Below are 24,235 nucleotides of genomic sequence, written 5' to 3' on the forward strand. Positions count from 1 at the left end.
GCAGATAAACTTTTATCCTTTACGTCAGCCTGGATGGCAGAGATAATCTATGGCTGCAGTTTTCCAGACAGGATTATTATGAGAGAGAATCAGGACTAATGTAGGGTAGTAATAATACCAGTCCAGATCAAATGCATTACATCATCTGATGCATCCAGTTTGACGAACACTTGGTTCTTTTGACAATCCCATCAAAGCAATAAACATAAACAAGCAGGTGTTACAGAAGCTCCTAACCCCAACACCTAACCCTCAGACACATACATTTGAATTTTTTCTTTTCTTTTTTTTTTCTTTACTTAAAAAGCCAGCATGTTACTCTATCTGAAGCTGTACAAAACTGAAGTGGTTGGATGTGAAATTACTGCTACATGAACATGCTCAACAAGGTTCAATTTGACTCAAGGTGTTCTTCTTATGTTCCAAAGTTTCCATCCCTGGACTTTACTCTGAAGTTATGAAGCTCTCCTTTTTACAGGTCAACAAGGCAGCCATTTGCTGTCAGTTGAACTATTTGTCAGGCAAATCAGAATAAGCCTTATATTGACAAAGGGAATTGGCATGCCACTGCGGAATATCAGTGATTCCAACATGCTTTGGCCCACAATTTGATTTCCATCGCGTGGTTTTATAGGTCAAAGACAGTGATCCAATTAAACGACCAGGTTGAACTTTACATTTAACTTGTGTCACTTATGTATGTAAGCATGACAAAGTGCTAAAATGAGGTATTCAAAAGTATGGGCACACACATATATATATATATATATATATATATATATATATATATATATATATATATATATATATATATATATATATATATATGTGTGTGTGTGTGTGTGTGTGTGTGTGTGTGTGAGTGTGTGTGTGTATGTATAAAAGCAATAAACAAACAGGTGAATTCAATTATACAGGCACTGTCTTTGACGGAAGCAGCTGTACCAAATTTGGAGACTCTGTTTAGGATTGCAGCATTCAGCTGGTCCCAGTTTGCTTTCACACTGCATTTTCTCAATCGAACCAGACCCACTGGATAATGTATTTCTAAACTCTCCAGAGCCAGCACTGCATCAAGAATGACTGAAGAATGAAACCTGACAAACAATAAAGAAGAAGAAACTAGTCCATCTTCTGTCTTTTATGTGTGTAATTTGGTTCATTTTAAGAGAACTTTTGGAAAGCTGCAGCAAAATGAGTAACACTAGAGCCCCAAGGCAGAATTTTGCACAGTTTGCACTTGTGGTGATGTATGATCAACGGAAGAACAAAGAATAATAAGCTGCAATGTATATAATAACTGCACCAACCACTGCAGTCTAGTTTTTCTGAATGCTAGTACGAAGAGGCGAGGTCTGAACTCTGCACTGCCCTCTAGTGGATGTATTGGCAAACAGCCATACGAACATAAAGGATACACAGACATCTATTTCTAAAGGGATCATAAATGAGCCTTTGGTCTGGTTTTCGGACCTTTGATTTTGAGGTGAGTTCAGTTTTGGTGACACTTTTCATGCAACTAAGACCACATAGTAACATTTTACAACACACAACACATACATAGCAAATTGTACACATATACTTAAAGACATATAAATGTTTTTACATTAAGAAAACACTTGTAAAGCTTTGGCAATAGCTAAAGAAATTAATTGGTACAATGGATATTACAGTCAATAATATATATGTTCCTTTTTTTAAGAAAAAATCTGCAATTCATCTTACCAACCTCTTAAATACATTGACAATGAAGTGAAAAAAGACTGTCACAAATAATTAGCCTATAAATCAAAATCACTTTTTCTGTTGGTTTATACAATGAAACATTTTGATTTGTGAGGAGTTTGAGGTGTTTTTTATTTCAATTTTGTGAATCCATACCTCATTGTGATCGATATATTAATAAATTAAGACTGATTTGTGCTAATTATTCTTGCCTGTTTTCAGGTTGTTGTTTTTTTTTTTGGCTTCCTCTATATTTTGGTTTATCTCCGTTGGGAATTAGTTTTGGTTGTGTTTTGCTTATTAAATTTCTTGTTCTTAATAGATTTTTAGAATTTAAAATGGGTTTGTTTTCCTATAATTTGGCTGTTTTTGTCATATGATTATGACAGTAATCTATGAATCCTGCATTTTAGTTCCTCCTCACGCAGGCTGACACCAGCAGTACTGATGCCATTTAAGGGCCTGATATCAGAGACTGTTTGTCTTGATAATTTACATCAGTCCACAATAAGTTTTTTTTTTTTTTCTGAAGGTTGATGGTATTATTGTTCCAGCTCCACATGCTTTCAATTCATGTTTTATCCTACAATGAAACTGTGAGTTGTACTTAGAAAAAAAATTCAGCCAAATGAACAAATCTGTAAGTGACACAGTAAGTATTTTTCCACTACGTCTATATATTGAAGTTAAGCTGTTAGTCAAAGGACACAATGCCCGATGACAAATAACATGTCCCTCATGGCCTACACCAAATAAATGGATCATCAATCTTGTTGCACCTGTGTGTGTGTGCCTGTGTGAGTGTGCGCTCATTCCTACTTACCCCCATCATCCTCATCGAAGGAGTTCATGCATGGGAAATATATGGCAAGGGCTTCAAAGGATGCTGACAAGCTGATGCGGCTCTGTGATCTCTCCATGTAGAGCCCCGCCGTCGGGCCCGGGTCGGCCGGCTTGGCCAAGCGCGGCTGGGCATTCTTCACGCGGAGTACGGCTCGCGGCGTTTTGGATGGCTGTCAACTGCCCCGGACGGCAGATCCACCTCACCCCGAAAATATAAATCAACCAAGAAGCTCAGGTTTCTCACACCGACTAAAATCGGTGCAGAGACTCACTTGCAACAGTTTGTGCGCAACTACAAGATGAGGAAAGATGTGAATGACTCTCTTTCTCTGTGTATCAAAGTAAATGGAAGCTCAGCTGGTTCAAAAGCATCCTAGAAATAAGTCTGAATGCAATAAGATCTATTATTGTTTTTATCTATTTGTATATTTCCTAACTGGACTTCTTTGACCATGCACCGCAGCGTTTTATCTCATTGTTCCTGTCATCTTTCCTTTAGCTCTTCTCTTCTTGTTTGTCGTAACTTATGAGCATCCTCTTTTTCAACACTTTGTTGTCCTCGGAAGCAAGTTCAGAGTCTGGTGGACTTAACTGGCATCTGTTGGTAGATCTACACAGGTTCACTCTGATTGAGTGACCCTTTTGGATTCACCACAAAACTGCTCCTCTTTAAGCTGCATGTCATTCCAACAGCCTCTTCTGTTTGGGCATCCACAGCCTGAACAGTCTTGTCTTTAGATCCGGCTGAAGGAATGATGGGAGTAGATACTGATGATAGAGGTGATGTTCACGCCCAGCATGACTGTGCTGCCTCCTGAATGAATTAACCAATCATTTGTCACAGTTGCACGGCTTTGTTAGTTCCTCCTGCTTTGGCAAAAGCCAATGTTTTTCTTCCATGCACTTGTCTTTGGAAACCCCAGAGATGCCAGCTGCAGGAGTTGTTGCCAGTCAGCTTCGTCTCGAAACCCAGACCAGGTGGGATAACATCAGTTCCAGCAACAGTTGCAATTGAGGCCAATCTGTTGCTTCTTTGCTTCGAACTGTTTCACAGTTGAGGTGTCTGTTATTCTTGTTGGAAATGTTCATGAGGTCTCGAAGCTCTCAGCGAGGTTTGTTTACTCCCTCTCGAGTCCGTCAGTCTTGTGCTGTTCTGTTGCCGTGCCGATGCTCCAATGTCTGCTCCAGTGATGGGAAAGGACAGAGAGAGAGAGTGAGGGAGAGCGAGATGGTGAGAGAGAGAAAGAGGCTGCACTGTTGATCAGCTTGTGTCTGAGCGGACTCATTCACTGGTGAGCAGCATAGACAGAGAACTAAGAAAAGGGAGGGAGGATGGTGGAGAGAGACAGGGAGGAGGGGGAGCAGAGAGGAAAAAGAGAGAAAGGAGATTGCTGCTTGCAGCTCGACCAATCAAAATATGGATGAGGGAATACGGGCGTGGCTTGGAGACAGCCAAGGCGATGAAGGGCAGTGCAAGTTTAAAGGGTCTCTTTTTTTTCTCTTGATGTAAACAAAAACACTCTTTTAATGAAAGATCATCAGACATACAAAGATAAAGACTAGGATAGCTCAAGGCTTGGCAATGTGGTGCACCTTTTTTTTATCTAGTATATTCAAACATCAGAACATCTTTTTAAAGGAAAAAAGAAAGAAGGAAATCTTGTCCTGACCCCATTAATAAACCTTCAGATCACATCTATTTGACATATTACACCATGTTTTGATTTTAACAAAAATACAGTCAAAATACATGCAGTTTGTAAAAAACTATAACAGGATTTCTATGAACACAATGGATGTGTATGGTAGGGCTATCACAGCTCATGCAGATTAAGGCTAAGTCTCAGTTCTATCTTTTACCCCTTCCCCTAACCCCTACCCCTACCCCTAGTCCTATCCCTATCCCTCGGCCCCCCAGTGGAGGGGTAAGTGTCAAGTGGTGAAAATGTTCCCCTAAGAAATGGGACACCACTACACCGTGACGACGTCATCAAGCTGCAGCACTCTAGCTGCTACGCAAACAGAGTCGACGAGTGATTGTTTTCCAAGATGCCGTTGTTGCCAGCCGTGCTACTTTCTGTTGTCTGAGCAATCAGTATATCTCCCATTTTTTGTCTGCTTGTTGGCCAGCCACCTTTCCTTCCAACCACACCTCTTTTATGAATGTTATGTATCGAAAGTAGAAATTTTTTGTTTGTTTTCATTAGCTCAATGCATTCCATTACAAGGGTCAGATACAAGTTGTCTATGAGATACCTATGCATAGCTTGATTTAAAAAAAAAAAAATGTAGATATAAATTCAGACTGTAGTAGTAATTGTATAAAAATTTTAATGCTGTGTAAACTGCATAAACGGGAACTACTGTCCCTTGAATGTTGTTTTGCAGACATTGTATTCACAACATGGGAATTGCACGTGTAACCTCTTTATGTAATTTTAACTTAATAGAGGCTTTTTAACAGAAATTAGTACAAGAACAGGAACGTAAACAATAAACTCCTCTTTTTCTGCTCTGTAGCTGATAAGTGCCCTCGTGTGTTCTGGTGTCCCTGGTTAAACATATGATACAACTGTGCACAAAAGTAAAGGAAATGCTACAACATGTAGATGATTGTCACTAAAAGAAAACAGCAACAGTGGTTTTATGCATTCATATATCAAACCAGCAGTTCAGCAAATGCTAGCCTCTTGTGCTAACTGTAGCAAACTTACACAGAGCAGAACATACATTCATAAAATAAAACGCTATAATTTCTGTCTTGTTATTGAATCGTATTTTAAAGCTGAGAATACTTAAATTTGTAAACCTCTTTTTCAGCGTTGGTAGACATGTTGCCGGTGAACGCGCTGTACAGGAACTAGTAATTGGCAGCCGTATGCTTCTACCCCTTCTTCAATGAAGTGTGGTCCTGGAAAATCTTCACTTTAAGGGGTGTGTAGCCCTCACCCTTTCCCCATAGCCCTTGTCCAAAGGAGAATTGGGATACCCCTTCCCCCCACGTGATTGCGCAATATGGAGGGATAGGGCTAAGTGGAACGGGGAAGGGGGAGAATTGAGAATCACCCTAAATGTGCTCTAGCACTTGAGTGTTGGGTTACGGCATTGTCTTGTAGTTTCATTTCCATGTTTACCACTGAACTCAACTAGGAGCTCCAGAAATTCAAAAACACATAATCACAAACTGACCAATCACAAGGAAGTACTTCCATGTAACCATGCTACAACCAGGAGTGCATGTCAGGTTTGGAACAGGTGCGTGTCATGCCTCCACAGACCTCAGCAGTGACGCTGTAAGCAGGCTTGTGCTCTAGAGTTAGGTTGGTCACAAATTGCGATGGACAAGGAAAGTATCAGTTATATGTGAAGGCAGGTGAATGCTAGCTTTATCTAACAAAATCCAAAGACATTTGACACCTAAGATACTGTTAAAAAAAAACTTACAAAGCTAGCCAAACGATTTAAAAGCAGTCCCCAGAATTTCCCAACCTTCATATGTTGTGACGACCAGACGTGTAAGTTGACGTTTTTCCTCAAAAGAAAGATGTGAACATTGTTTAAGCCCCTCTTGCGAGGTCAGATAGCTTCAGGCTGAAGTGTTCACTAATTCTCTGTAAATGTATACAAAACATCGGCATGGCACTGTAAAGTAAAAAGGCAGCATATTGATCTTCCTTTTTATATAAATGATTTTTATATGAGGAAACTATATGACTATGCATGCACAAACACACATTGTTGCGATGGCATGAGAGAAAAAGGTAGAGCAGTGCTGTGCCTTCAATTGAGGGTGTGCCGTGATTGTAATACAACACAATGGTGAATTACTCGGCAGCTTCTATGCAGGAAGAGACACTACTGAGTTATTTTTATTACCCATTAGTACAACAAGCTATAGGAAATTATCATTTTAAAAAATTATATGTAAATAATTACAAAGAAAGTGAAACAAAAACTCATAAAAATGGAATGATTTCATTTATTCCTTTTTGCCTTGGGTACTCAGACGCCACACAAGTATGAATCCAGCTAAAGTCAATCTCATGATTTATCTTCTGGTAGAACTACATTTAACAGTAATTGTAATCATTTTCTGGATTATGTGATCAGTCTTTCATGTCAATGTGGAAGGCCCAGTGTTCTTTAAGATGTTGCTAAAGTTGATTGAGGTTTATACAGCTCCTACAATACTACACATTTCCTACCTTCCAGACTGGCTGGAAGCATTTACGGGTCATCATTACCTCTCTGCCCGCCTCTCCCCAAATCATCTAATTCTCATTCTCAGCGTGACAACCACCGCCCCCCACCTCCCCAGAGAGATCCCTTGATATGGAATAATTAGAAAGTATTTTGAGTTATGATGGGTGCAAAACTTATTGAGATGTGCCGAAGATAAATGATTAATTGACTGGAAATGATTGTCAGGTTCACTTTAAAAGGCAGTTTATTTCACAAATTTGTTCACAATGAGGTTTTACCATAACACCTTTCATGTTCTTCATTTATGATTTGTGAAAACCCTGTTCAACCTCAAGAAGATCCCACCCTGGGAGGTATGACACTTTAATGATTTTTAGTTTAACTTTTTTGTTTTGTGTTTCCTATTTAGCATTTTCTCCTGCTCTCAATCTTAACTCTTTTCCACCTCCTCCTTCCTCCCCATTTGCTTGTCTTTGACTCCATACTGTGCTCACGTTGCCTCTGTTGTTCTTTGTCTTGTTTTCTGTGCAGAAGGGAGACAAAGGAGGGAGGAGATGAGCTGTGTAATCAACATTGCTTCATGGGGCTCCATTCATCTCTCTCCTTCTGTAGATAGAGGCCACAGGGGACACACAGGCAAACAGGCGCACAAAACCTCCTTCTGCTTTCAGTAAAGAAAAAATGCACAACTTCACACAAACACACAGTGGAAATGTGGTGAGTCATGTTTTTTTTTTCCCACATGTAAATGTAAATGCAAATGGACAGGCACACACACAAATGTTCAAGCCGTTTACTGCATGAGACGAACTTAGTGATGCCAGTTGGACAAATGACTGGTCAGAGAGCAGTGACTTACAAGTATATCAGTGCAGTTTTTTAAATGTCAAGTGGAAACTGTAATGCAAGCAGACCTCGCGAATATACTGCAGATACCATCCTCTGAACAGTTTACACTGCAAAAAGTGAACTGATCTTTGAAGTCCAGAGATAGACGGTGTGATATGAGGCCTCTCAAATGGAGTGGTGGTTGGCTTTGCTTACTGGTTTAAGCATCATATGTGGATGTTTTAGAGTTTAGAGATGTTCTCCTTGTGCCTCTGTAGGTTTCTCCAGGTGCTTTCCTCAATCTAAAAACCAGGCATGTTATGGTAATTTGAGTATTAACCCAGTTGGTGTGAACCCAAATGCAACACAAATAGATGTAATTGCTTGTCCTTCCAGGAAGTGATCCAGAACAGGGCTGAAACCAATGGCAAGGTCAGGATTAGGGAGGGTCAGAACTAGGTAATCAGAGACTAATTCAGACACGGATCTCAATCAGGACTGAGATGTGAGGCGATGGGCAGGCAGGGTCAATAACAAAGAATCAGTCCAGGAACAAATGCGTTAGAGTCAAGCAAAGAAGCAAAAACAATCTGGCAGAGCATGAGTGAAATAATACTGTTTATACAGGCTGTGTCTCAATTCAGGGTCTGCACACTTCCAAGTGCACATACTGCGTAGGCTACGAAGTGTTCTATGTAGTCTGCACACTCCAAAGTGCGCTTACTTGCCAGTACAATGAAACGTTCTATCTAGTGTACGAGAATTACCCATTGTGCTCCAGCAACTACATATGCCAAGTTTATCTAATTCCTGATCCCATTCTTCCACAAAAAGCATATTTTTAAAAATGACAGAAAATGGTGCCAGTAATTTTTATATTATTTATTTTCATTTTCCTTTGTGTCAAAATTACAAACATGGAGAAGGCAGGTGGACCAGACGAGCGCTCCTCTGGCCGACAGCTCATCCTGTCAAGCTAGCGTCAACTTCGATGAAAAATAAATCCTTGTTAGAGGCATATACAGTCATCCTCGTATGTATTCATACCCTCCCATTAAAGAAGGAGAAAAACAGCTGCCTGGGAAATAGGTTGAAATTGACAAAAGTAATAATAAATGACAAATTTTATGAAAATTATAACATTATTTTCTAATTCTGGTTCAATAGAAAGATTTTTTAAAAAGGAAACAAACATGATAAAATAAGTTATGTTAAATCCGTCATAAACTAATATTTTGTTGAACTGTCCTTTGATGGGGATGTTACCTGATGCACTGAGAAGTACCTCGCTCTATTACTCTAATATATTAATGTATAAATATGTGCCAATATTGCCGTCTCTAACTTATTTCTCCTTTTTTCGCTGCGTGCCTGTTCAGGATGGGGGATTGGAGCGAAGTCATGACTCGATGCAATCAGTTGGTTTCTATGATAGGATATGTATGAATTGGCTCGAAATGATGTGTGCCCTGTGACAACATTGTTGTGAAGTGGCGCTATACAAATAAAGTTGAATTGAATTGAATTGAATTAAATTGATGTTTTTGCTACAGTCAGATGTTTTCTGTTCCTCCCAGTCAGACTTCTGGCCATGTTGACAGATATTTTGTCCCACTGCTAATCAGAAAAATGCTTTAATTTGTCCAGGACAGATTTGTTTGTTTGTTTGTTTTGTCTTTAACTCATTTAAATGATGAAACAGTGTCTTATGTAACTAAATTATAATTTAGCACATTTTTAGTTATTGTTTCTGTTTTCAGTGTCCAATTATCTGAGAGACTGTAATAAATTCCGCCTTTTGTTTAATGAAGGAGACGAAGACATTTGAGGACGACTGTAAATAAATCTATTTGTGGTTATTGGACACAATGCCGCTGTACTCCCAGCTTGTCTGCTGGGACAAATATGTTAGTGTATATACATGTGGTCTCGCTGGTGTGGTACCAACAGCGCCACTCTGCTGCTCATTCTATTCTATCAAGAACGCAGTGAATTCTGGGATAAGAGGGTGCATAGGATACATCACTTGTAGCCTTCGTTTTAAGCTAATCTGGAGCCAGACAAAGTGTGCACCAAGTGCTGTCCCAATTCAAAGGCTCGTTCGAGTCCAAACTTCAAACCCGCCCTTCGTTTGGCTGATTCGCTTAATCCATTTCAGGGTAGTGGAGAAAAAAGAGACAGGGTACACCCTGGACGGGTCACCAGTCCATCACAGAGAGGCAAAAAAAAAAAAAAAAAACTATCACACTCACATTCACTCCTAGGGAGAATATAGAATTTTTTTTTTTTTTTAATTTATTTTATTTTTTTTTTTTTTTTAGGAGAATATAGAATTACCACTTAACCTAAACACGTCTTTGGATGGTTGGAGGAAGCCGGAGTACCTGAAGAGAACCCATGCATACACAGGGAAAACATGCAAACTCCACCAGAAAGACCACTATTTAAACCTCTCCCCACAACCTTCTTCCTGAGTGCTTAACATGGGATAAGCCTTTAGGCTGCTTGTGACCACTCTTTGCTAAGGATGACAAAATTTCACACCCATATTCACAGTTCATAGAGCAGTGTGATGTTTGGTGTTTTGCCAAAGGACACTTCAACAGTACTGTCTTCCCATTCAGGGCTGTCATTTTATCATACTTTAAATCAGCTTTTACCCATCTGCATGGCCGTTTGGCCTGCTGAAGCATTAAACTAAGTTTGCTCTGGAACTAAGTTTGTCTCTCATTGTAGTTTCTGCAGATTTTATTCTTGTTACTTTAGCTCACAAAACATAATGCAGTAATATTGGGATGTATGCTGATGACTATAAACCATCTTTATATTTATAAAAGAACTTGAGAACAATACAAATGGTTGACAAAGACTAAATTTATAAGCAATAAAATTTAGATATATAAAAGGCGAGGCCTTTTAATAGCTTTTTGTGTGGCTATTGGCCGTTCATTCAAACATTAAATGAATGATAATTATAAATTTGATAGTGAATCAGATTGTTCCAGATGTGGAGTTAGTTGGCAAGAATGACTGCCTATACATTTCTGTCATGCAGCATGCTTGAAGAAGCTTCTGAATGAACATTATTATGTTCAGCAGGACTCTTATTTGGACAATCAGCTGCAGCTTCACCAGAATTCTCCCAGAACAGAACCAGCCTTCTCGATCAGTTTGTTCAGTTTCTTCCTTACTGAGGAAAAAACAGCTTTTTTCCATTTAGTAATAACTGGTAGATCATTTGTTTTCTTGGAGATCCTCACTGGATGTTTGCCTCATAAAAGAAGATGGGGAAATATTTCCAATAATGAGTCCATGAAAAGGCCTTTGGGTTGCATGACATAGTGCCGTTGCAGATTTCAGCCATCCATTTTCTATGCATTCTTCATGCAGCACAAGGTCACAGAAAGACTGAAGTCATCATGCAAAATCCACAAAGAAAGAACCAAGATGTGATTCAAACCAGGAACCTTCCTTGCTTGAGGCAGGCAATGTCGTGTAGCCCTGCAGATTTGATAAGCTGAGCGGACTTTATCCAGTACGAAAAGAGTCACTAACTGTCCGTGCCTTTACAATGCATGCTGAGTATTACATCAGTAATCCTGCTTCTGTCTATTGTCTGACTTTGCTTTTGTTCTTACTGTCAGCTTTGGTCCTCAGTTGGTTTTTTTGGCGAGGCCTCTTGCATAAATTGCAATATATAGTTGTTTCTCTCCAGTTAATACAGGCTAGAAGATGACAACCAAAAACTTTTTCATGTAGCTGGTCCCAAACTAGCTTATCAACCCCGTGCAGATGGCAAGCCATATCTTTTTTGCTCTTGGTTAGCACAATTTTTTTACTCACTTTCCTTTTTTAAGGCCTCCATTCATGTTTGTGTTATTTTCAGCCACTTTTTATTTCATAAAAGGATTTTACACTGGGATGCCTTCATCTTGCACACTGCTCTGAGTGTACCATAGCCAGCGAAGTGTACTGGTATCGTGTTGACAAGCACTCGGCCGCTCGCTGTGAGCATGCTGCCCTAGCATGCTTTATCACAGGAGCATTGACCTTTTACAACCAGTACCTGCCTGAGTGCCTGCCTCCGACTTTTTCATGTCATTGCCTGCCGCTCTGCCTCCCTGCTTTGCTCCTCCATCTGCTCCTTGGTGTTCTTTTCTGCATTTCATTTGTTTTTGTTTATCATTTTGTCTTCTGCAGCACCAGTTATCACTGTTTATGTAAGAGTTTGCTTCTGCCAGTTCTTTGGTCATTTGTTTATTTTATACAACTGAATCACTCTTTTACTTTTGTAAAAGCAAAGTTCTACAGTCACATGCATTTTGTTTCTATTTCTCTTTCTGGCACAGTGGTTATTTAAGCAGTTCCATCTGTCCGTATCCATCTTATATTCTTTCTACATATGTCTTTTAGCTTCTTCTGTGCCTCTACTTGCCTTTCATTTAATGCACATTTTCAGATATTACACATAAATATATAAATGTGTTGCAATGACTGAAAAAAGCCTCTAACAAGGTCAAGACTGCATTTCAACTGATTTTAAAAAGGCACCCAGATTTAATGTATTTTTCATTTGCTCAAGATCCAGCTCTCTACTAATGTGATGGACGGAGCAGTTAAGGACAGTCATACAGAGTTTTAAAGTTTTTTTTCCCCCATTATTATAACACAAAAAATAATCCAAAAGCAATTTATATGACAAATGAATCACGGTGCACCGAAAAAAGGATGGCTGCGTAACAAAACTCTACTCAAATAACTGGTAACAAAAACAAACAAGCCAAGCAAGTGAAACAAACTGACCTCACAAATAACAGCAAGGTAAACTTAAACAGTGGCTGATCAGCCTAAATAAAACACAAAGGGGTGACACACATAAACCTAACTAAGCTAACAAAAGAAAATCAATAAAATATTTGAACATTCTAAATCAAGAAAAACCATTCCCCTTGTTATAATGTTGTATGGTCTGGTCTGGCCTGTGGCCACCTGCTGGTTCGGAGTCGCAGAACTGGAACAACTGTAACTCCAAGGAAAAAACTAATTAAATACATAAACCATAACACAATAATACAAACTAAAATTCACACCAAGTTGAGAATAAATGTGATGTGAGATGAAACAAATGCCAAACATAAGGATATTGGTCTGTAATTGAAATCCTGTTTGAAAAAAAATGGAAGTGTAAGTGCTGGTTTACCATGTGTGTGTGGCTCTGGATGCAGCCATCACAACTAAGTTTCATAACTGCAAACTGCAATGTTTTTGACATAGAAAGTTGCTTTAACTTGTCACTAGCCGGGTGTAGTGCATATTGTAGCACAGTCAGGGCTTTGCTCTGATGCAAATAGACTTCAACTTTGTATAATTATTTTTATATGGTATTGATTATGCCGTGGAATAGTCTCAACAGGTGTGATAAATCACTTTTGGGTTCCTAGCCTATCACGCTGTGATTCACATTATAAAAGCAGCGGTGGCAGCTGCATTATGTGGTCTGAACCCATGCCCATTTCCTGCATCGTAAAAGCTGTAGGTAGTATTATTAGTTACTAAAGTCCCATTACTACAATAATAATAAAATGGTAGTTCTAACTTTAAAATGACTAAAGTTGCTAGTGAGGATTAGCATCAAGCTTCCTGCTCAGGCGTAATGGTTAAAGGTCTGGTTTAAATTGTCTTTAAACCAGTTACTTTTGCACAATAAATCGACTCTTTACTGATATATTGTTCCATGCATTGGAGGAAGACTGAGCTCCCAGGCAGTAATAGCAGGACCAAATTGCTGCTCACTGTTGCCCAGTCAGGTCACAGGGCAGCAGCTGTTTTTTTCTTTATATATTTCAGACCAAGCTTTTTTTTTTTTGTTTCTTTGTTTTGGCTGGAGACTCCTTGATGGGTTTTATGTAAACTTTTAATGAATTCTCTTTTTATTTTTATTCTGTTCCTTTTTTTAAAAATAATTGAACAACTGCATTTAAATACAAATTTTGGTGTCTTTAGTTTTCCACATTTAGCTGTGGTGTTTTTCTTTTGTAGTATTTTTATTGGAATATAAACCTAATCTTAAATTGGCTAGTGGAAAACTTCAAGACCCGAAATTTTACTTGGACTCATAAAAAAAAAAGAACGCTGTTAAAATCTCTGTATGCTTAACCACCAGAGTTTTAGATACATTTGAACATTTCTTATGTAGACAAAATCTGACTAAATAATCAAATAGGCAACTTGTCACTTAGGTCTGCAAATTTTATAATAAAAAATTTTAACATTCTAATTTTTTTTTTTTTTTTTATGATTTTTGTCGCAACATTTTTTGTCAAAGTTGGAAAGATCTCTCTCACAGCTTCATAATGTGAATCTTTTTTTTTTTTTTTTTTAAAGCCATCCTTTTCCTAAAGTTACTTTTATAAAATTACATAATTAGTCACCCAAGACTAAACCTGTCTTGTCTCAACCTTGAACCTAAACGGTTTGATCAGTATGAGCCATAAAGGTCACATTCAGCTTCAGAGACTGGGCATGTGCCTGGACCAAACCAGAATGTTGCTAAGGCAACTGCAAGTACCAGCAGCTACATCAGTATCAGCTGACACTGACATGAGATGACAAGATCACCCAGGGAGGAAGGGGGAATGAATGAGATAAAGATAGAAATTAAGAAAAAAAAAAAACAGACTACATATCCAAACAACTCATGTGATGGGCAGAAACTGAAAAAATATAGAAATGGGAGACAGACAAATGGAAATATACCAGGGATGAGCTCATCTGTATCCAAAATGGTCATTTTTGAAATCTTTCCAACACTCAGCTCTCTCACACACAGCCATGTTAGACCACAGATTATGCAACTGAATGTGTGTTATTCCACCATAATCCCACTTCACTTGGTATTAAAACTGAAACTTTTAACATAGCAGAATGACGTGCTCTTGTTCTCATTCTGGTTTTCTTCCTTTCCCTTTCTGGAAGTGCCCTGATTTTCAAAAAAGTGGGACACATATGCAAATTCAAACAAAGGTTTTAAAACTGCTTACAGCAGCCCTGACTCATTTTTCTTAATTCATCAGCGAAGGGACATTTCTTTGTCAAATTTAGCTTTTCCTCCACACCCATGCCTTGTTTTTGGTTTTGTCTATGGTTTGGTTCTCTCACTCTTTTACCACCAGTGTTTTTCTATCAGTTCAACTCTATTTAAAATCCCACCATAGCTGTTATTGATCAACTGTTTACCTTTGTTCCCTGAAATGTACATTTTTATATTTTTACTAAAACCTCTCATGGTTGTGTTTTTCCTTTGATCAGTAAGTGGAGACGCTCAGCTGGCCTCGCTGCTGTCGTCTCATAACTCCAAGTACCCATGTCAGTGACGTCATTACCATGATTCATTCCCGCACTACCAACTTAGAAAGAAAAATAGCCAGTTTGTAAGGATTTATGCATTTTACTCACAGCGTCACCTTAACAACGTAATTATTGATCACAGCAACTCAGTGCTATTAAAACCAGAAACTAAATGGAAATTAAATCTATAGAAATTTAATTAAAGAAATGCACAAAATTATTCTTGAAGTAGTGCAAAAATTAGTTCACTTTGTCATTTCCGGGAAAAATACATTTGAAAAAGCAGCTTGGAAGACAACTGGTGTGCATATTTAACACAAGCTAGAGGGTGGAATTGACTGACCTTGCACGTGCCTGCTTGCTTTGAAAAAGGTAAATACTGACTGTTGAAGGCTGGCAGCCACTATGTCCTAGTGAAAAAAAATATTGCACTCACTAACCTATACAGGCCCTGTCCAAACACTTAATGCTTACTAGCTCAGTATGGGAAGCAGCCGTTGTGCTAGCCTCTCATGTACATCATATTATGCAAAAATGACCGTATTGGTTGCTTTAATCATTACAAAGTGCCTACAAGCGGTGAAACTTCACCGTCCTCATAATAGGTAGTTTGTATAGTCTATGGAGAAATTCCAAAGCATGGCACTGATGCATGTCTGTGCACGCTAAATTACTTGAAACATGCAAAATAAAATAGTAAAACATACACACACACACACACACAACGTATTCTCAATAGTTAACAAGGTGAAAGTAATCAGTTCTCTAACAACATTCATTTACCACAACTGCAAGAAAAAGCTTTCATGTTTTTCTATGAAATAATGGTGAAACGTTTTAGAACATGCTTAGGTCACACACTGACGTCAGTCTATCAGTCGTGCCGTGTCTCTGGGGTCCATCCAGAAAGAAACAGAAGGCTAGAAAGACCTCCTCTGAGCTGTCACAGTGAATCTGAGTACACATGCATATGTGTGTGTTTGCAAGACAAAGAGTCACCAAGCTTTCAGCTTTGCTTCTCTTTCAGTGACTTCATGCTTTTCTGTGTGTCCATGTGTTTATGTTCAGACATGGAGAGGGACGCAGATAAGGATGTTATGTAACCATGTCATGATGGATGACCAGGTTGCGCTGCACTCTGTGTGCGCCTGTGTGTGTGAGTGTCTTTGTCATGATAAGCTCAGTCAGGGGAAATGTAGCTGTGCACACAAATTAAATTCAGATCTCTCTCCCTTTAAAGCAAAAAGCACAACAGATATTGTTTTTAGGCTTCATCAAAATGCCCAAGGATTCTTCAATATTTAAGATATAATCCAGTAAATACATGGATTTTGTAGATTTGTAATTGTGTGAGGTATACTGGTTAATCTTAAATGGAATCTTTTTACGGACTGAAAGGTAGACTCAGTCACTACTGACAGTAATAAACGTTTTTACATTGTCATTCATTTTTACTAAACAAACTACATTCGACAGGTTAACAAAATGAAGTTATTCCTCACATCTTTGTCACATTTAGTCAAACACAAGAAATAGAGGGAGCTTCTCTTCTTTCGATGGGGAAGTCCTTCGTGTTTAGTGTTTATGTCCAGGTGGCCCTGAAGTGTCACAGCAAAACAAAAGCCACAACACAATTAGCCACAACACAACACATAAAGCCACAATGGAAGTGATATTTTTCTTTTTATTAATTTTCTTCTTGGGACCACCGCAATGGTCCCAAGAACTGTCTCAATTGTGATATGTACACTAATCCCTGAAAAATTTCATTTCTCTGTATTGCATTTTATTATTTTTTTAAATATTTTTTTAAAACTTTTTTTTATTATTTTTGTGTTGTGGCTTACTGTGTTGTTGCTTTTGTTTTGCTGTGACACTTCAGGGACACCGTACCTTTGGCTATAGAATGTAAAAGTGGCAGCTGGGGAGTAAAGGTTGGCAGCCACAGTACGGCGCAGTTCATTTTGAAGCAGTACCTTTAACTTACATTGTGCAGGTTCAGAGAAAAGCAAACTCCTTATAACCTCTTTGAAAGAGAAGGGATTGATGTGGCATCCAACCGAGACAAAAAGTAGCACATCCTTAACATTTTTAATATGTTATGATGAGTCTCAGTTAAAAAAAAACAAAACTGAACTAGTCACAGATGCTTGGCCTTGACAACAGGAGTGCCCAAGTCTGGTCCTCGAGATCTCCCATTGTACATTTTTTAGATGTATCCCTTTTATTCAAATGGCTGAATTCCCTCATCCATGTCATTCAGTTCAGCAGAGGCCTGGTAAATAACTATTCCTTCAACTGCAGTCATACTCATGCTTAACTTTAAACCTTAAACCTATTTGCTCCTAAGGGAGGCTTTGGCAAGACGCATTAAAGGTTGCATTTAATTACAGGTCCATGTGATTGTCATGACTGCCTGAGATTTTGTTTATTTGATGTTTTGTTTGTGTGCATCTTCAGAAATTAATGCTACATTTAATGCTATAAATTATACTTGGAGGAAGTGTGTGGCCAATATGGCTGTATATACAGTAAGAGAATCAGCAGTGGTAAAAATAGACAAAAGTTTTAAAGAGATGACATGGCATTGCAGTCATTTCAAAATTATTCATTCATTCATTCATTTTCCGAACCGCTTATTCCAATTCAGGGTCGCGGGGAAGCTGGAGCCTATCCCAGCTGGCTTTGGGCGACAGGCAGGGTACACCCTGGACAGCTCGCCAGTCCATCGCAGGGCCATTTCAAAATTAACCAATTATATTCTTTTTTATAGTCACCGCTATGGTCACCCTCTAGGGGTGCCCAAAGTCTCTCCTTGAATGTCACTGTCCTGCAGGTTTTGCGTGTATCCCTGTTCCAACACACCTGGCTTCCATTAAATAGATACAACGGCAAATGAAGTTCTGCACAATGAGTGATTTGTTTGAGTCAGGTACATCGTTATGAGGACCTGTGAGAGAACCACACCTGATGCTCATTCAAGATAAAATTGCCAGCTCTGCCCCTCTGGTTCAGGAGTGGTTATCGTGGACACACCTTCGACGCCTCCTCCTCTCATTGGTTCACAGAGGGCCATTCCAGGAGCAAGCAATCTGACACAGCACATAAAAAGGTGGTTGCCATCTCACATTCTGTGATGGACTTTTTGTTGTGATGTTTACTGTGTGGTTGGTGGAAAACCTCTGTAACCTGTGTTTGTGGCTGACTTTCGTAGCAAATGTTTTGACATTCTTACCGGACATTCCTTTGTGTAAATCTTAACAGTTTGGTTAAGATCTGATCTTTTCTTTTGTTTCCTTTTGTAGTCTTGCCCTGTTATTTTGGGTTCTTGGGATACCCTGTGCTGGATTATTCAAACTACCTTATTTAGTTTATGGGAACAGCTGCCTTGAACGATAATTGTTTTTTTTTTAATACATTGTTTCACAGCATTTGTTTTTTCCAATAAACCAATAGACTGCTTTTCTTTTGAATCCGTTTTGTCTGCCGCACTTTGTTGCACCAACCGTTCTGATAACGGTCATAACATACATGCGTGTACATGTTGGAGCTTGGGGACAACAACAACCTGCAGAACTGTGGCCCTTGAGGACCAGAGCTGGACACCTCTGCTCTAGAGCGCAGATGCCAAACTCCAGTCCTTGAAGGCCAGTATATCCTGCAAGTTGCTGTTGTCTCCATGCTCCAACACACCTGACTGAAATTCAGAAATAGGTAAGCAAGAAGCTACTGGTTCCATTTAATTTGAATCAGGTGTGTTGGTACAGGGAAACAACAAAAACCTGCTATGTAACCGGCCTGAAGGACTGGAGTTTGACATCCCTGCTCCAGAGAAATGCTCCAGGAAGAAGTATAGTACACAAGCATGTGAACCACTGCACTGATAATTGTAGAACCAACTGCGAGTTGAACAGGTTAAAAAGCAAATATTTTCTTAGAAACAGAAATATTGTTGATCACATTTGCAGGGCTCTCACAAAGATGGAAGGAATCCAAGCAGTATAAATACTGAGAAGGTCGTGACAGGCCAAAGTGTGTGGAGGATTCAGCAGAATGACACCGGGAACAAAACAAAAGGGCATGAAGCAAAAACTGCACTAAAAGAGGCAATTTAAGATCAAACAGGTCATTCTGAAAGCTGAACCCTGAAAACCAATTACAAGATTAAAAAAAAAAATTGTAGACTTGAACATTCAAATAATTTTTGTAGTCCCTGAAGTGTCCACTTGATGTCCAGATGCTTCAAGTCAGGAAACCTGAGTTCATCTCTTTTATCCACACCCAGCACTTACTCCATGTCACAGATGTTTACTGACAGCAGTTGGTTTTGCGAAACAGGCCAGCTCAAATGCAACTGCTGTGTTTAAGGTTGACAGCTTTGCCCTAAAGTGAAACAGTGTTGCATTAAATCAAAATCAAAAACTCAGATTTACAAGCTGTTGCCATCCCATGGCTTTAACTCATTCAAAGGGACGTTTGCTCTCTGTCCTTTTGTGTGTGTGTATGAGTGTGTGGAAAGAGCTTGTGTCTTTATTGTTTTCAAATGTCTTGTTATTTACTGTTTGTTTTAATCCTTGTGACTTTATTTTATCTTGTAAAGCACTTTGTGTTGCCTGTGGTATGAAAAGTGCTCAAGAAATAAAGTTTGATTTGACAGAGTTTTGACTTTGAGAGTTGTGACGCACTGTGTTCAGTAACTGTTGTTGGGTTTCGCTGCCGTTGGATTAATGCTCTGGTTTGTTTTTGTTGGTTGTTTTTAAAACACCAAGAGTGCCTGCCCTCACTCCTGGCTGCTTGTTGTGACCTATAGGTCTAAAAATAAATCTAATTTTGTTTGCTAACTGGGTTTTTTCTTAATGTAATGTTGCTACCTCTTGTTCCCCTGGACATCCGTTATCTGGGGTCTTAACAGGGATACCTGGTAAGCCGTGCAGACACAATGGCCAGTTGTGTGTTTTATTCAACACCATATATACAGCAGACAGCTCTCTGCTGTACTCCTACTGCCGATGTAATTACCAGATGTGCTTGAGTAGTCAGATCTGCTCGGGCTGCGCCAGCTGATGATGGTGTCACATCTTATTATTGCACTCAATGATGGTGCAATAAGATGCTTGTGGTCCCTAATTTCTGAATGGATATTTTTTCTTTTATTTCACATTTCCTTAGGCAAACTCAACATGTTTTCTCTAGATTGATAAAGCCCTTTTGAATCTGAAGATATTTTGTTATTATTGCCACGGAAACTTATCAATACAATACAAACTTGCTTAAATCACAACCAAGTGGAGCTTGCCATTGTAATTTTACACTTGTCCATCTAATGAAGCAGGAAAACTAACATTGATTTGGAACTTATGTATAGTAACTGGTTAAATTGTGAATAAATTTTGCAAACATAAACAGCATAAGAGTCGCTATATTAGCACCAAGTCACTCTTTTTTCCTAATTGTGGGATTTTTCAGTGCCTTCCGAATGGCGGCCTTTCTGCTTTTAGGAGTTTTAGAAGTGATGGTTAGGTTGCGGTATGTCATATTCAATAAGTAATGATGGATTCCTTTATACACTGTCTGTGTATCCTACAAAGAACTATAATCGCACCTCCCACTCCACTTAAAAACTACAAGCTAATCATATAGTGTGATGTCATTTGCAGGCCCCAAGCGCATCTGACCATCCGAGCAGATCCGTTACCTACTCCGGCTTTCTGCTATCCTTGATTAATCCTATCCTCTCCCTTTTCTTCCAGAGATGCAACACACTACTGCCACCAGAGGAGGCAGGTGATTTAGCTGCACCTTTTCTGCTCCTCAACACACACTGCTCCCTCTACCACCGCTCCATCCCTCCCCTCTGCAGTTGAATCAGACCTCGCACACCGTCGCATCGGCTTCAAGTTTAAAGGGGATCAGACTGACGGAGACCTGAACAGAGCTAATAAGCTGAACAAGTTCTTCAGTTCACCCTCTGCCTCCAGCCCAACAGACGACGCACATTCCATGAGTCCCCAGCTTCCCTGTTACACTTCCACTCTGTCACCTTGCAGCTCAGCTATGGACCTTACACACTGAGACCTCCTCTGCCTCCACATCTGGCCTGTCTGTCTCCTGCAGTCAGATGAAGAAACAGCTGGAGAAACTAAATTGGAACAAGGGTGCAGGTCCAGGTCCAGATGATGTCAGCCCCAGAGTTCTGAAAACATTGATTGTACGCACCAGGATGTGAAAAGTGCAATCAGCTTTGCAGCTATCTGCTGTGGCAGCAGCATCAGAGTCAGAGACGTTAAAGAGACTAAGCAGACTGATCAAGAAGGCTGGATCTGTACTGGGGACAACACTGGAGCTGCTGAAGCTGATTGTCCAGAAAAGAATGCTGCACAAGCTGCTGAAATAGGATTTTTCTTCACATCTGCTTCACGACACAGTGAAGAAACATCAGTGTGTGTTTCAGTCTGAGATTTCTTCAAATGGTCCAGTTCTTTTTATTATCTTATACCTCCTTGCTTTGTGGATGATACAAGGTGTAAATCTCAGTTCTGCTTTGGCCATAAGAAGTACCTAGGAGTAACTTCCATTCAATTAAAATTTTACATTCCATAATGACAATATATAACAATAACAATATATTATATATATTAGTGATATATTATAACATAATATACAAACATATATAACAATATAATATAATATAATATAATATAATATAATATAATATAATATAATATAATATAATATAATATAATATAATATAATATAATATAATATAATATAATATCATACATCAGTGGCTAATCTTTTATTCATTATGTTAGAGAAAAATACAGATCACATTTGTACTGATAGGATTAATACTTTCACAATGATAACTGTTTTCTACTGAATACCTCTGTAAGCATATTTTGTGAATTATTTTCTCTGCAAATTCTCTGAAAATCAAAAGACAAACTTATTCTGGTTCCCTGATATTTTTTAGACACACACTTCTGGCTGCTGCACATTAACACATTGTCAGATATTTGTTAGTTCACATGCATACCAAGCAGCAACATTACCATACATGGACTCTTATATAATCATGACAACACATGTCTGCATGCACACACACAGATGAGAGCAAACCAGAAAGAAACCAGAGATTGTGTCCGAGATCCAGAGTAGCTGTAAATTGTGTTGTCTCTATGTTTTTGTGCCTGATGGAGTCTTGAACCATGGGAGTTGAGCAGCTTTACTAGCATCTGATATATGCAGTTGTTTGTCAGTGAGGGCCTGTATGTGTGTACATCCGTGTGTGTGTGTGTGTGTGTGTGTGTGTGTGTGTGTGTGTGTGTGTGTGTGTGTGTGTGTGCGGATGGATCTCCCAGTAGACGTGTAGATATCGAGGTGACTTTGATTTGGCTTTGACGATGACACGTGGAAGGATGTGTCTTCCACGTGGGAAGACTCATCCTTCCCACGTGGCATTGTGTCTTTATCTAACCTTTAAATTCTCTGGGTTGTACCTGCTTCTTCACGTTCCTCATTTGCTTTCTCTCTTTTTCAACAGTTAGTCCTTTATGTCACCTCTGTAACCATCCTCTTCCAGTCCATACCGCTCCCACTATCATGTTCAGTCTTTCTAAATCATGAGTAATTGAGTCTAAATCATAGGTCTTTTTTTTTTCTAGCCTGAATGAAACTTTTTTTTCTCACCTAGAACAATGGGGGCAGCACTTTGTGAAAGTAAAACAAGCACCTGAGGCAGCATGATATGCATAATTTGACCAATTTTACAGCCATTTCATAGTTAAAGACAAACACATGTCATTTGATGCATAGTTTCTGACACCTTTTACATCTGTTTATGGTGGAAACATTGCTCCAAACCCTGTTGTACACAATCTGATACTGGTTTTCTACCTCCTGAAGGATGCCAGAAAGGAGAACATTACACTTCGACAATTTTGATAAAGAGTTATTATGTGTAAGTCTTATGAAATAATTTTAGTGTTGTGGCTAAAAGCTGTGACAGATTTCACAAGACTATGAGTGCCTGTGAGTTGGCTGTGACGAGATTTCGTCCAAAACAACCATCATAGGGGTGTTGCTTTGAAGAAGTACACCCCATAACACATTCTGACCGTCTTGCATTTCTCAATAAAGCCAGTGAGTAAAGTTTTATTTGTTAACATTGCAAATAAAAAAAAAATCTTAAATACAATATATATTTAAATTATTTCATTTTATGTAAAAACCTACAATTGTTTTAGTATTTAATGGATTATTTTATGATCTCCAATGTTGAATTAATTTAAAGTGTCACTGCAGGACATATAAATTGAGAGACCAGGGATCTCATCTATGAAATGAGAAAGAATGTACTTTGCTTCTGGCTTACAAAACAATAACTCAAACGGCTCCCATCTACCTTCACTCCCCAATCCAGGCCTACACTCCCTCTCGACAGCTACGTTCCACCAGTGAAAGACGCCTCGTGTTACCACCACAACGTGGGACTAAATCACTAGCCAGACTCTTTTCCTCTGTTATGCCACGATGGTGGAATGATCTCCCAAACTCTTCCCGCTCTGCAGAGTCCCTGTCTACTTTTAAGAGCAAGCTGAAAACTCAGCTCTTCAAGGAGCACTTCAACACTTAGTATAGCTATATTTAGTGGAAAGTTGGAGAACTTAGCCCAGTTCTTTGCAACAAAGTGTATGGTATTAATTCTTTGTATTATAATATAGGTGATATTATGGGGTGGGAAGGGAGTAAACAACAAAAACAAATAAATAAATATTTTTTTTTTTTTTTTAAAAAGCCTGTAGCACTTCATGGAAAGACCTGCGTCCAACTGGACAGTCCACTAACACCTTCCTACCACGTAATGTACTGTTTGATTTCTTGCTTGTGTTGTTCTCACTCATATGTAAGTTGCTTTGGATTAAAGCGTCTGCTAAATGCCTGTAGAATAGAATAGAATAGAATAGAATAGAATAGAATAGAATAGAATAGAATAGAATACTTAACTCTTGTCATATGAGAATGACAAACTTAGCAGCACTGAAAGTTGTTTTTATACACTAAAATATGTTTCTGGAAAAAAAAAATTATGCAATTAAGTTATGATTATTTACACCTGATCTACAAAACTAAACCACATGTAACCTAATTTCCCTTTACATATCATTCCTTCATAAAATTCCACAACCCAAATGTAAACGGATCATTTGTCTCTGTTTATGGCAAGTCTACCGGCTGGCCCATAGCTGTGGGTGGTAAATCCGTGACGCTGCACTCAGTTTCCAGTTTT

General features: G+C 38.9%; 1 protein-coding gene across 2 annotated transcripts in view; it reads right to left on the minus strand.

Moving 5' to 3' along the window:
• rims4 (regulating synaptic membrane exocytosis 4) overlaps window positions 1–2,678 on the minus strand; it is a gene marked incomplete at both ends in the record, with an annotated part of 45,265 nt that extends 42,587 nt beyond the window's left edge. The window contains one exon of one of the 2 annotated variants that reach the window (XM_079241470.1): window positions 2,549–2,678. In XM_079241470.1, coding sequence (XP_079097596.1) covers window positions 2,549–2,645 — 97 coding nt within the window. The remainder of the gene's footprint in view (window positions 1–2,548) is intronic. The other variant, XM_079241469.1, reaches the window with a different exon arrangement.
• Between the last annotated feature and the right edge of the window lie 21,557 nt (window positions 2,679–24,235).

Source organism: Telmatherina bonti (assembly GCF_933228915.1).
Source record: "Telmatherina bonti genome assembly, chromosome: 6".
In the NCBI taxonomy this organism is placed as follows: Eukaryota; Metazoa; Chordata; class Actinopteri; order Atheriniformes; family Telmatherinidae; genus Telmatherina; species Telmatherina bonti.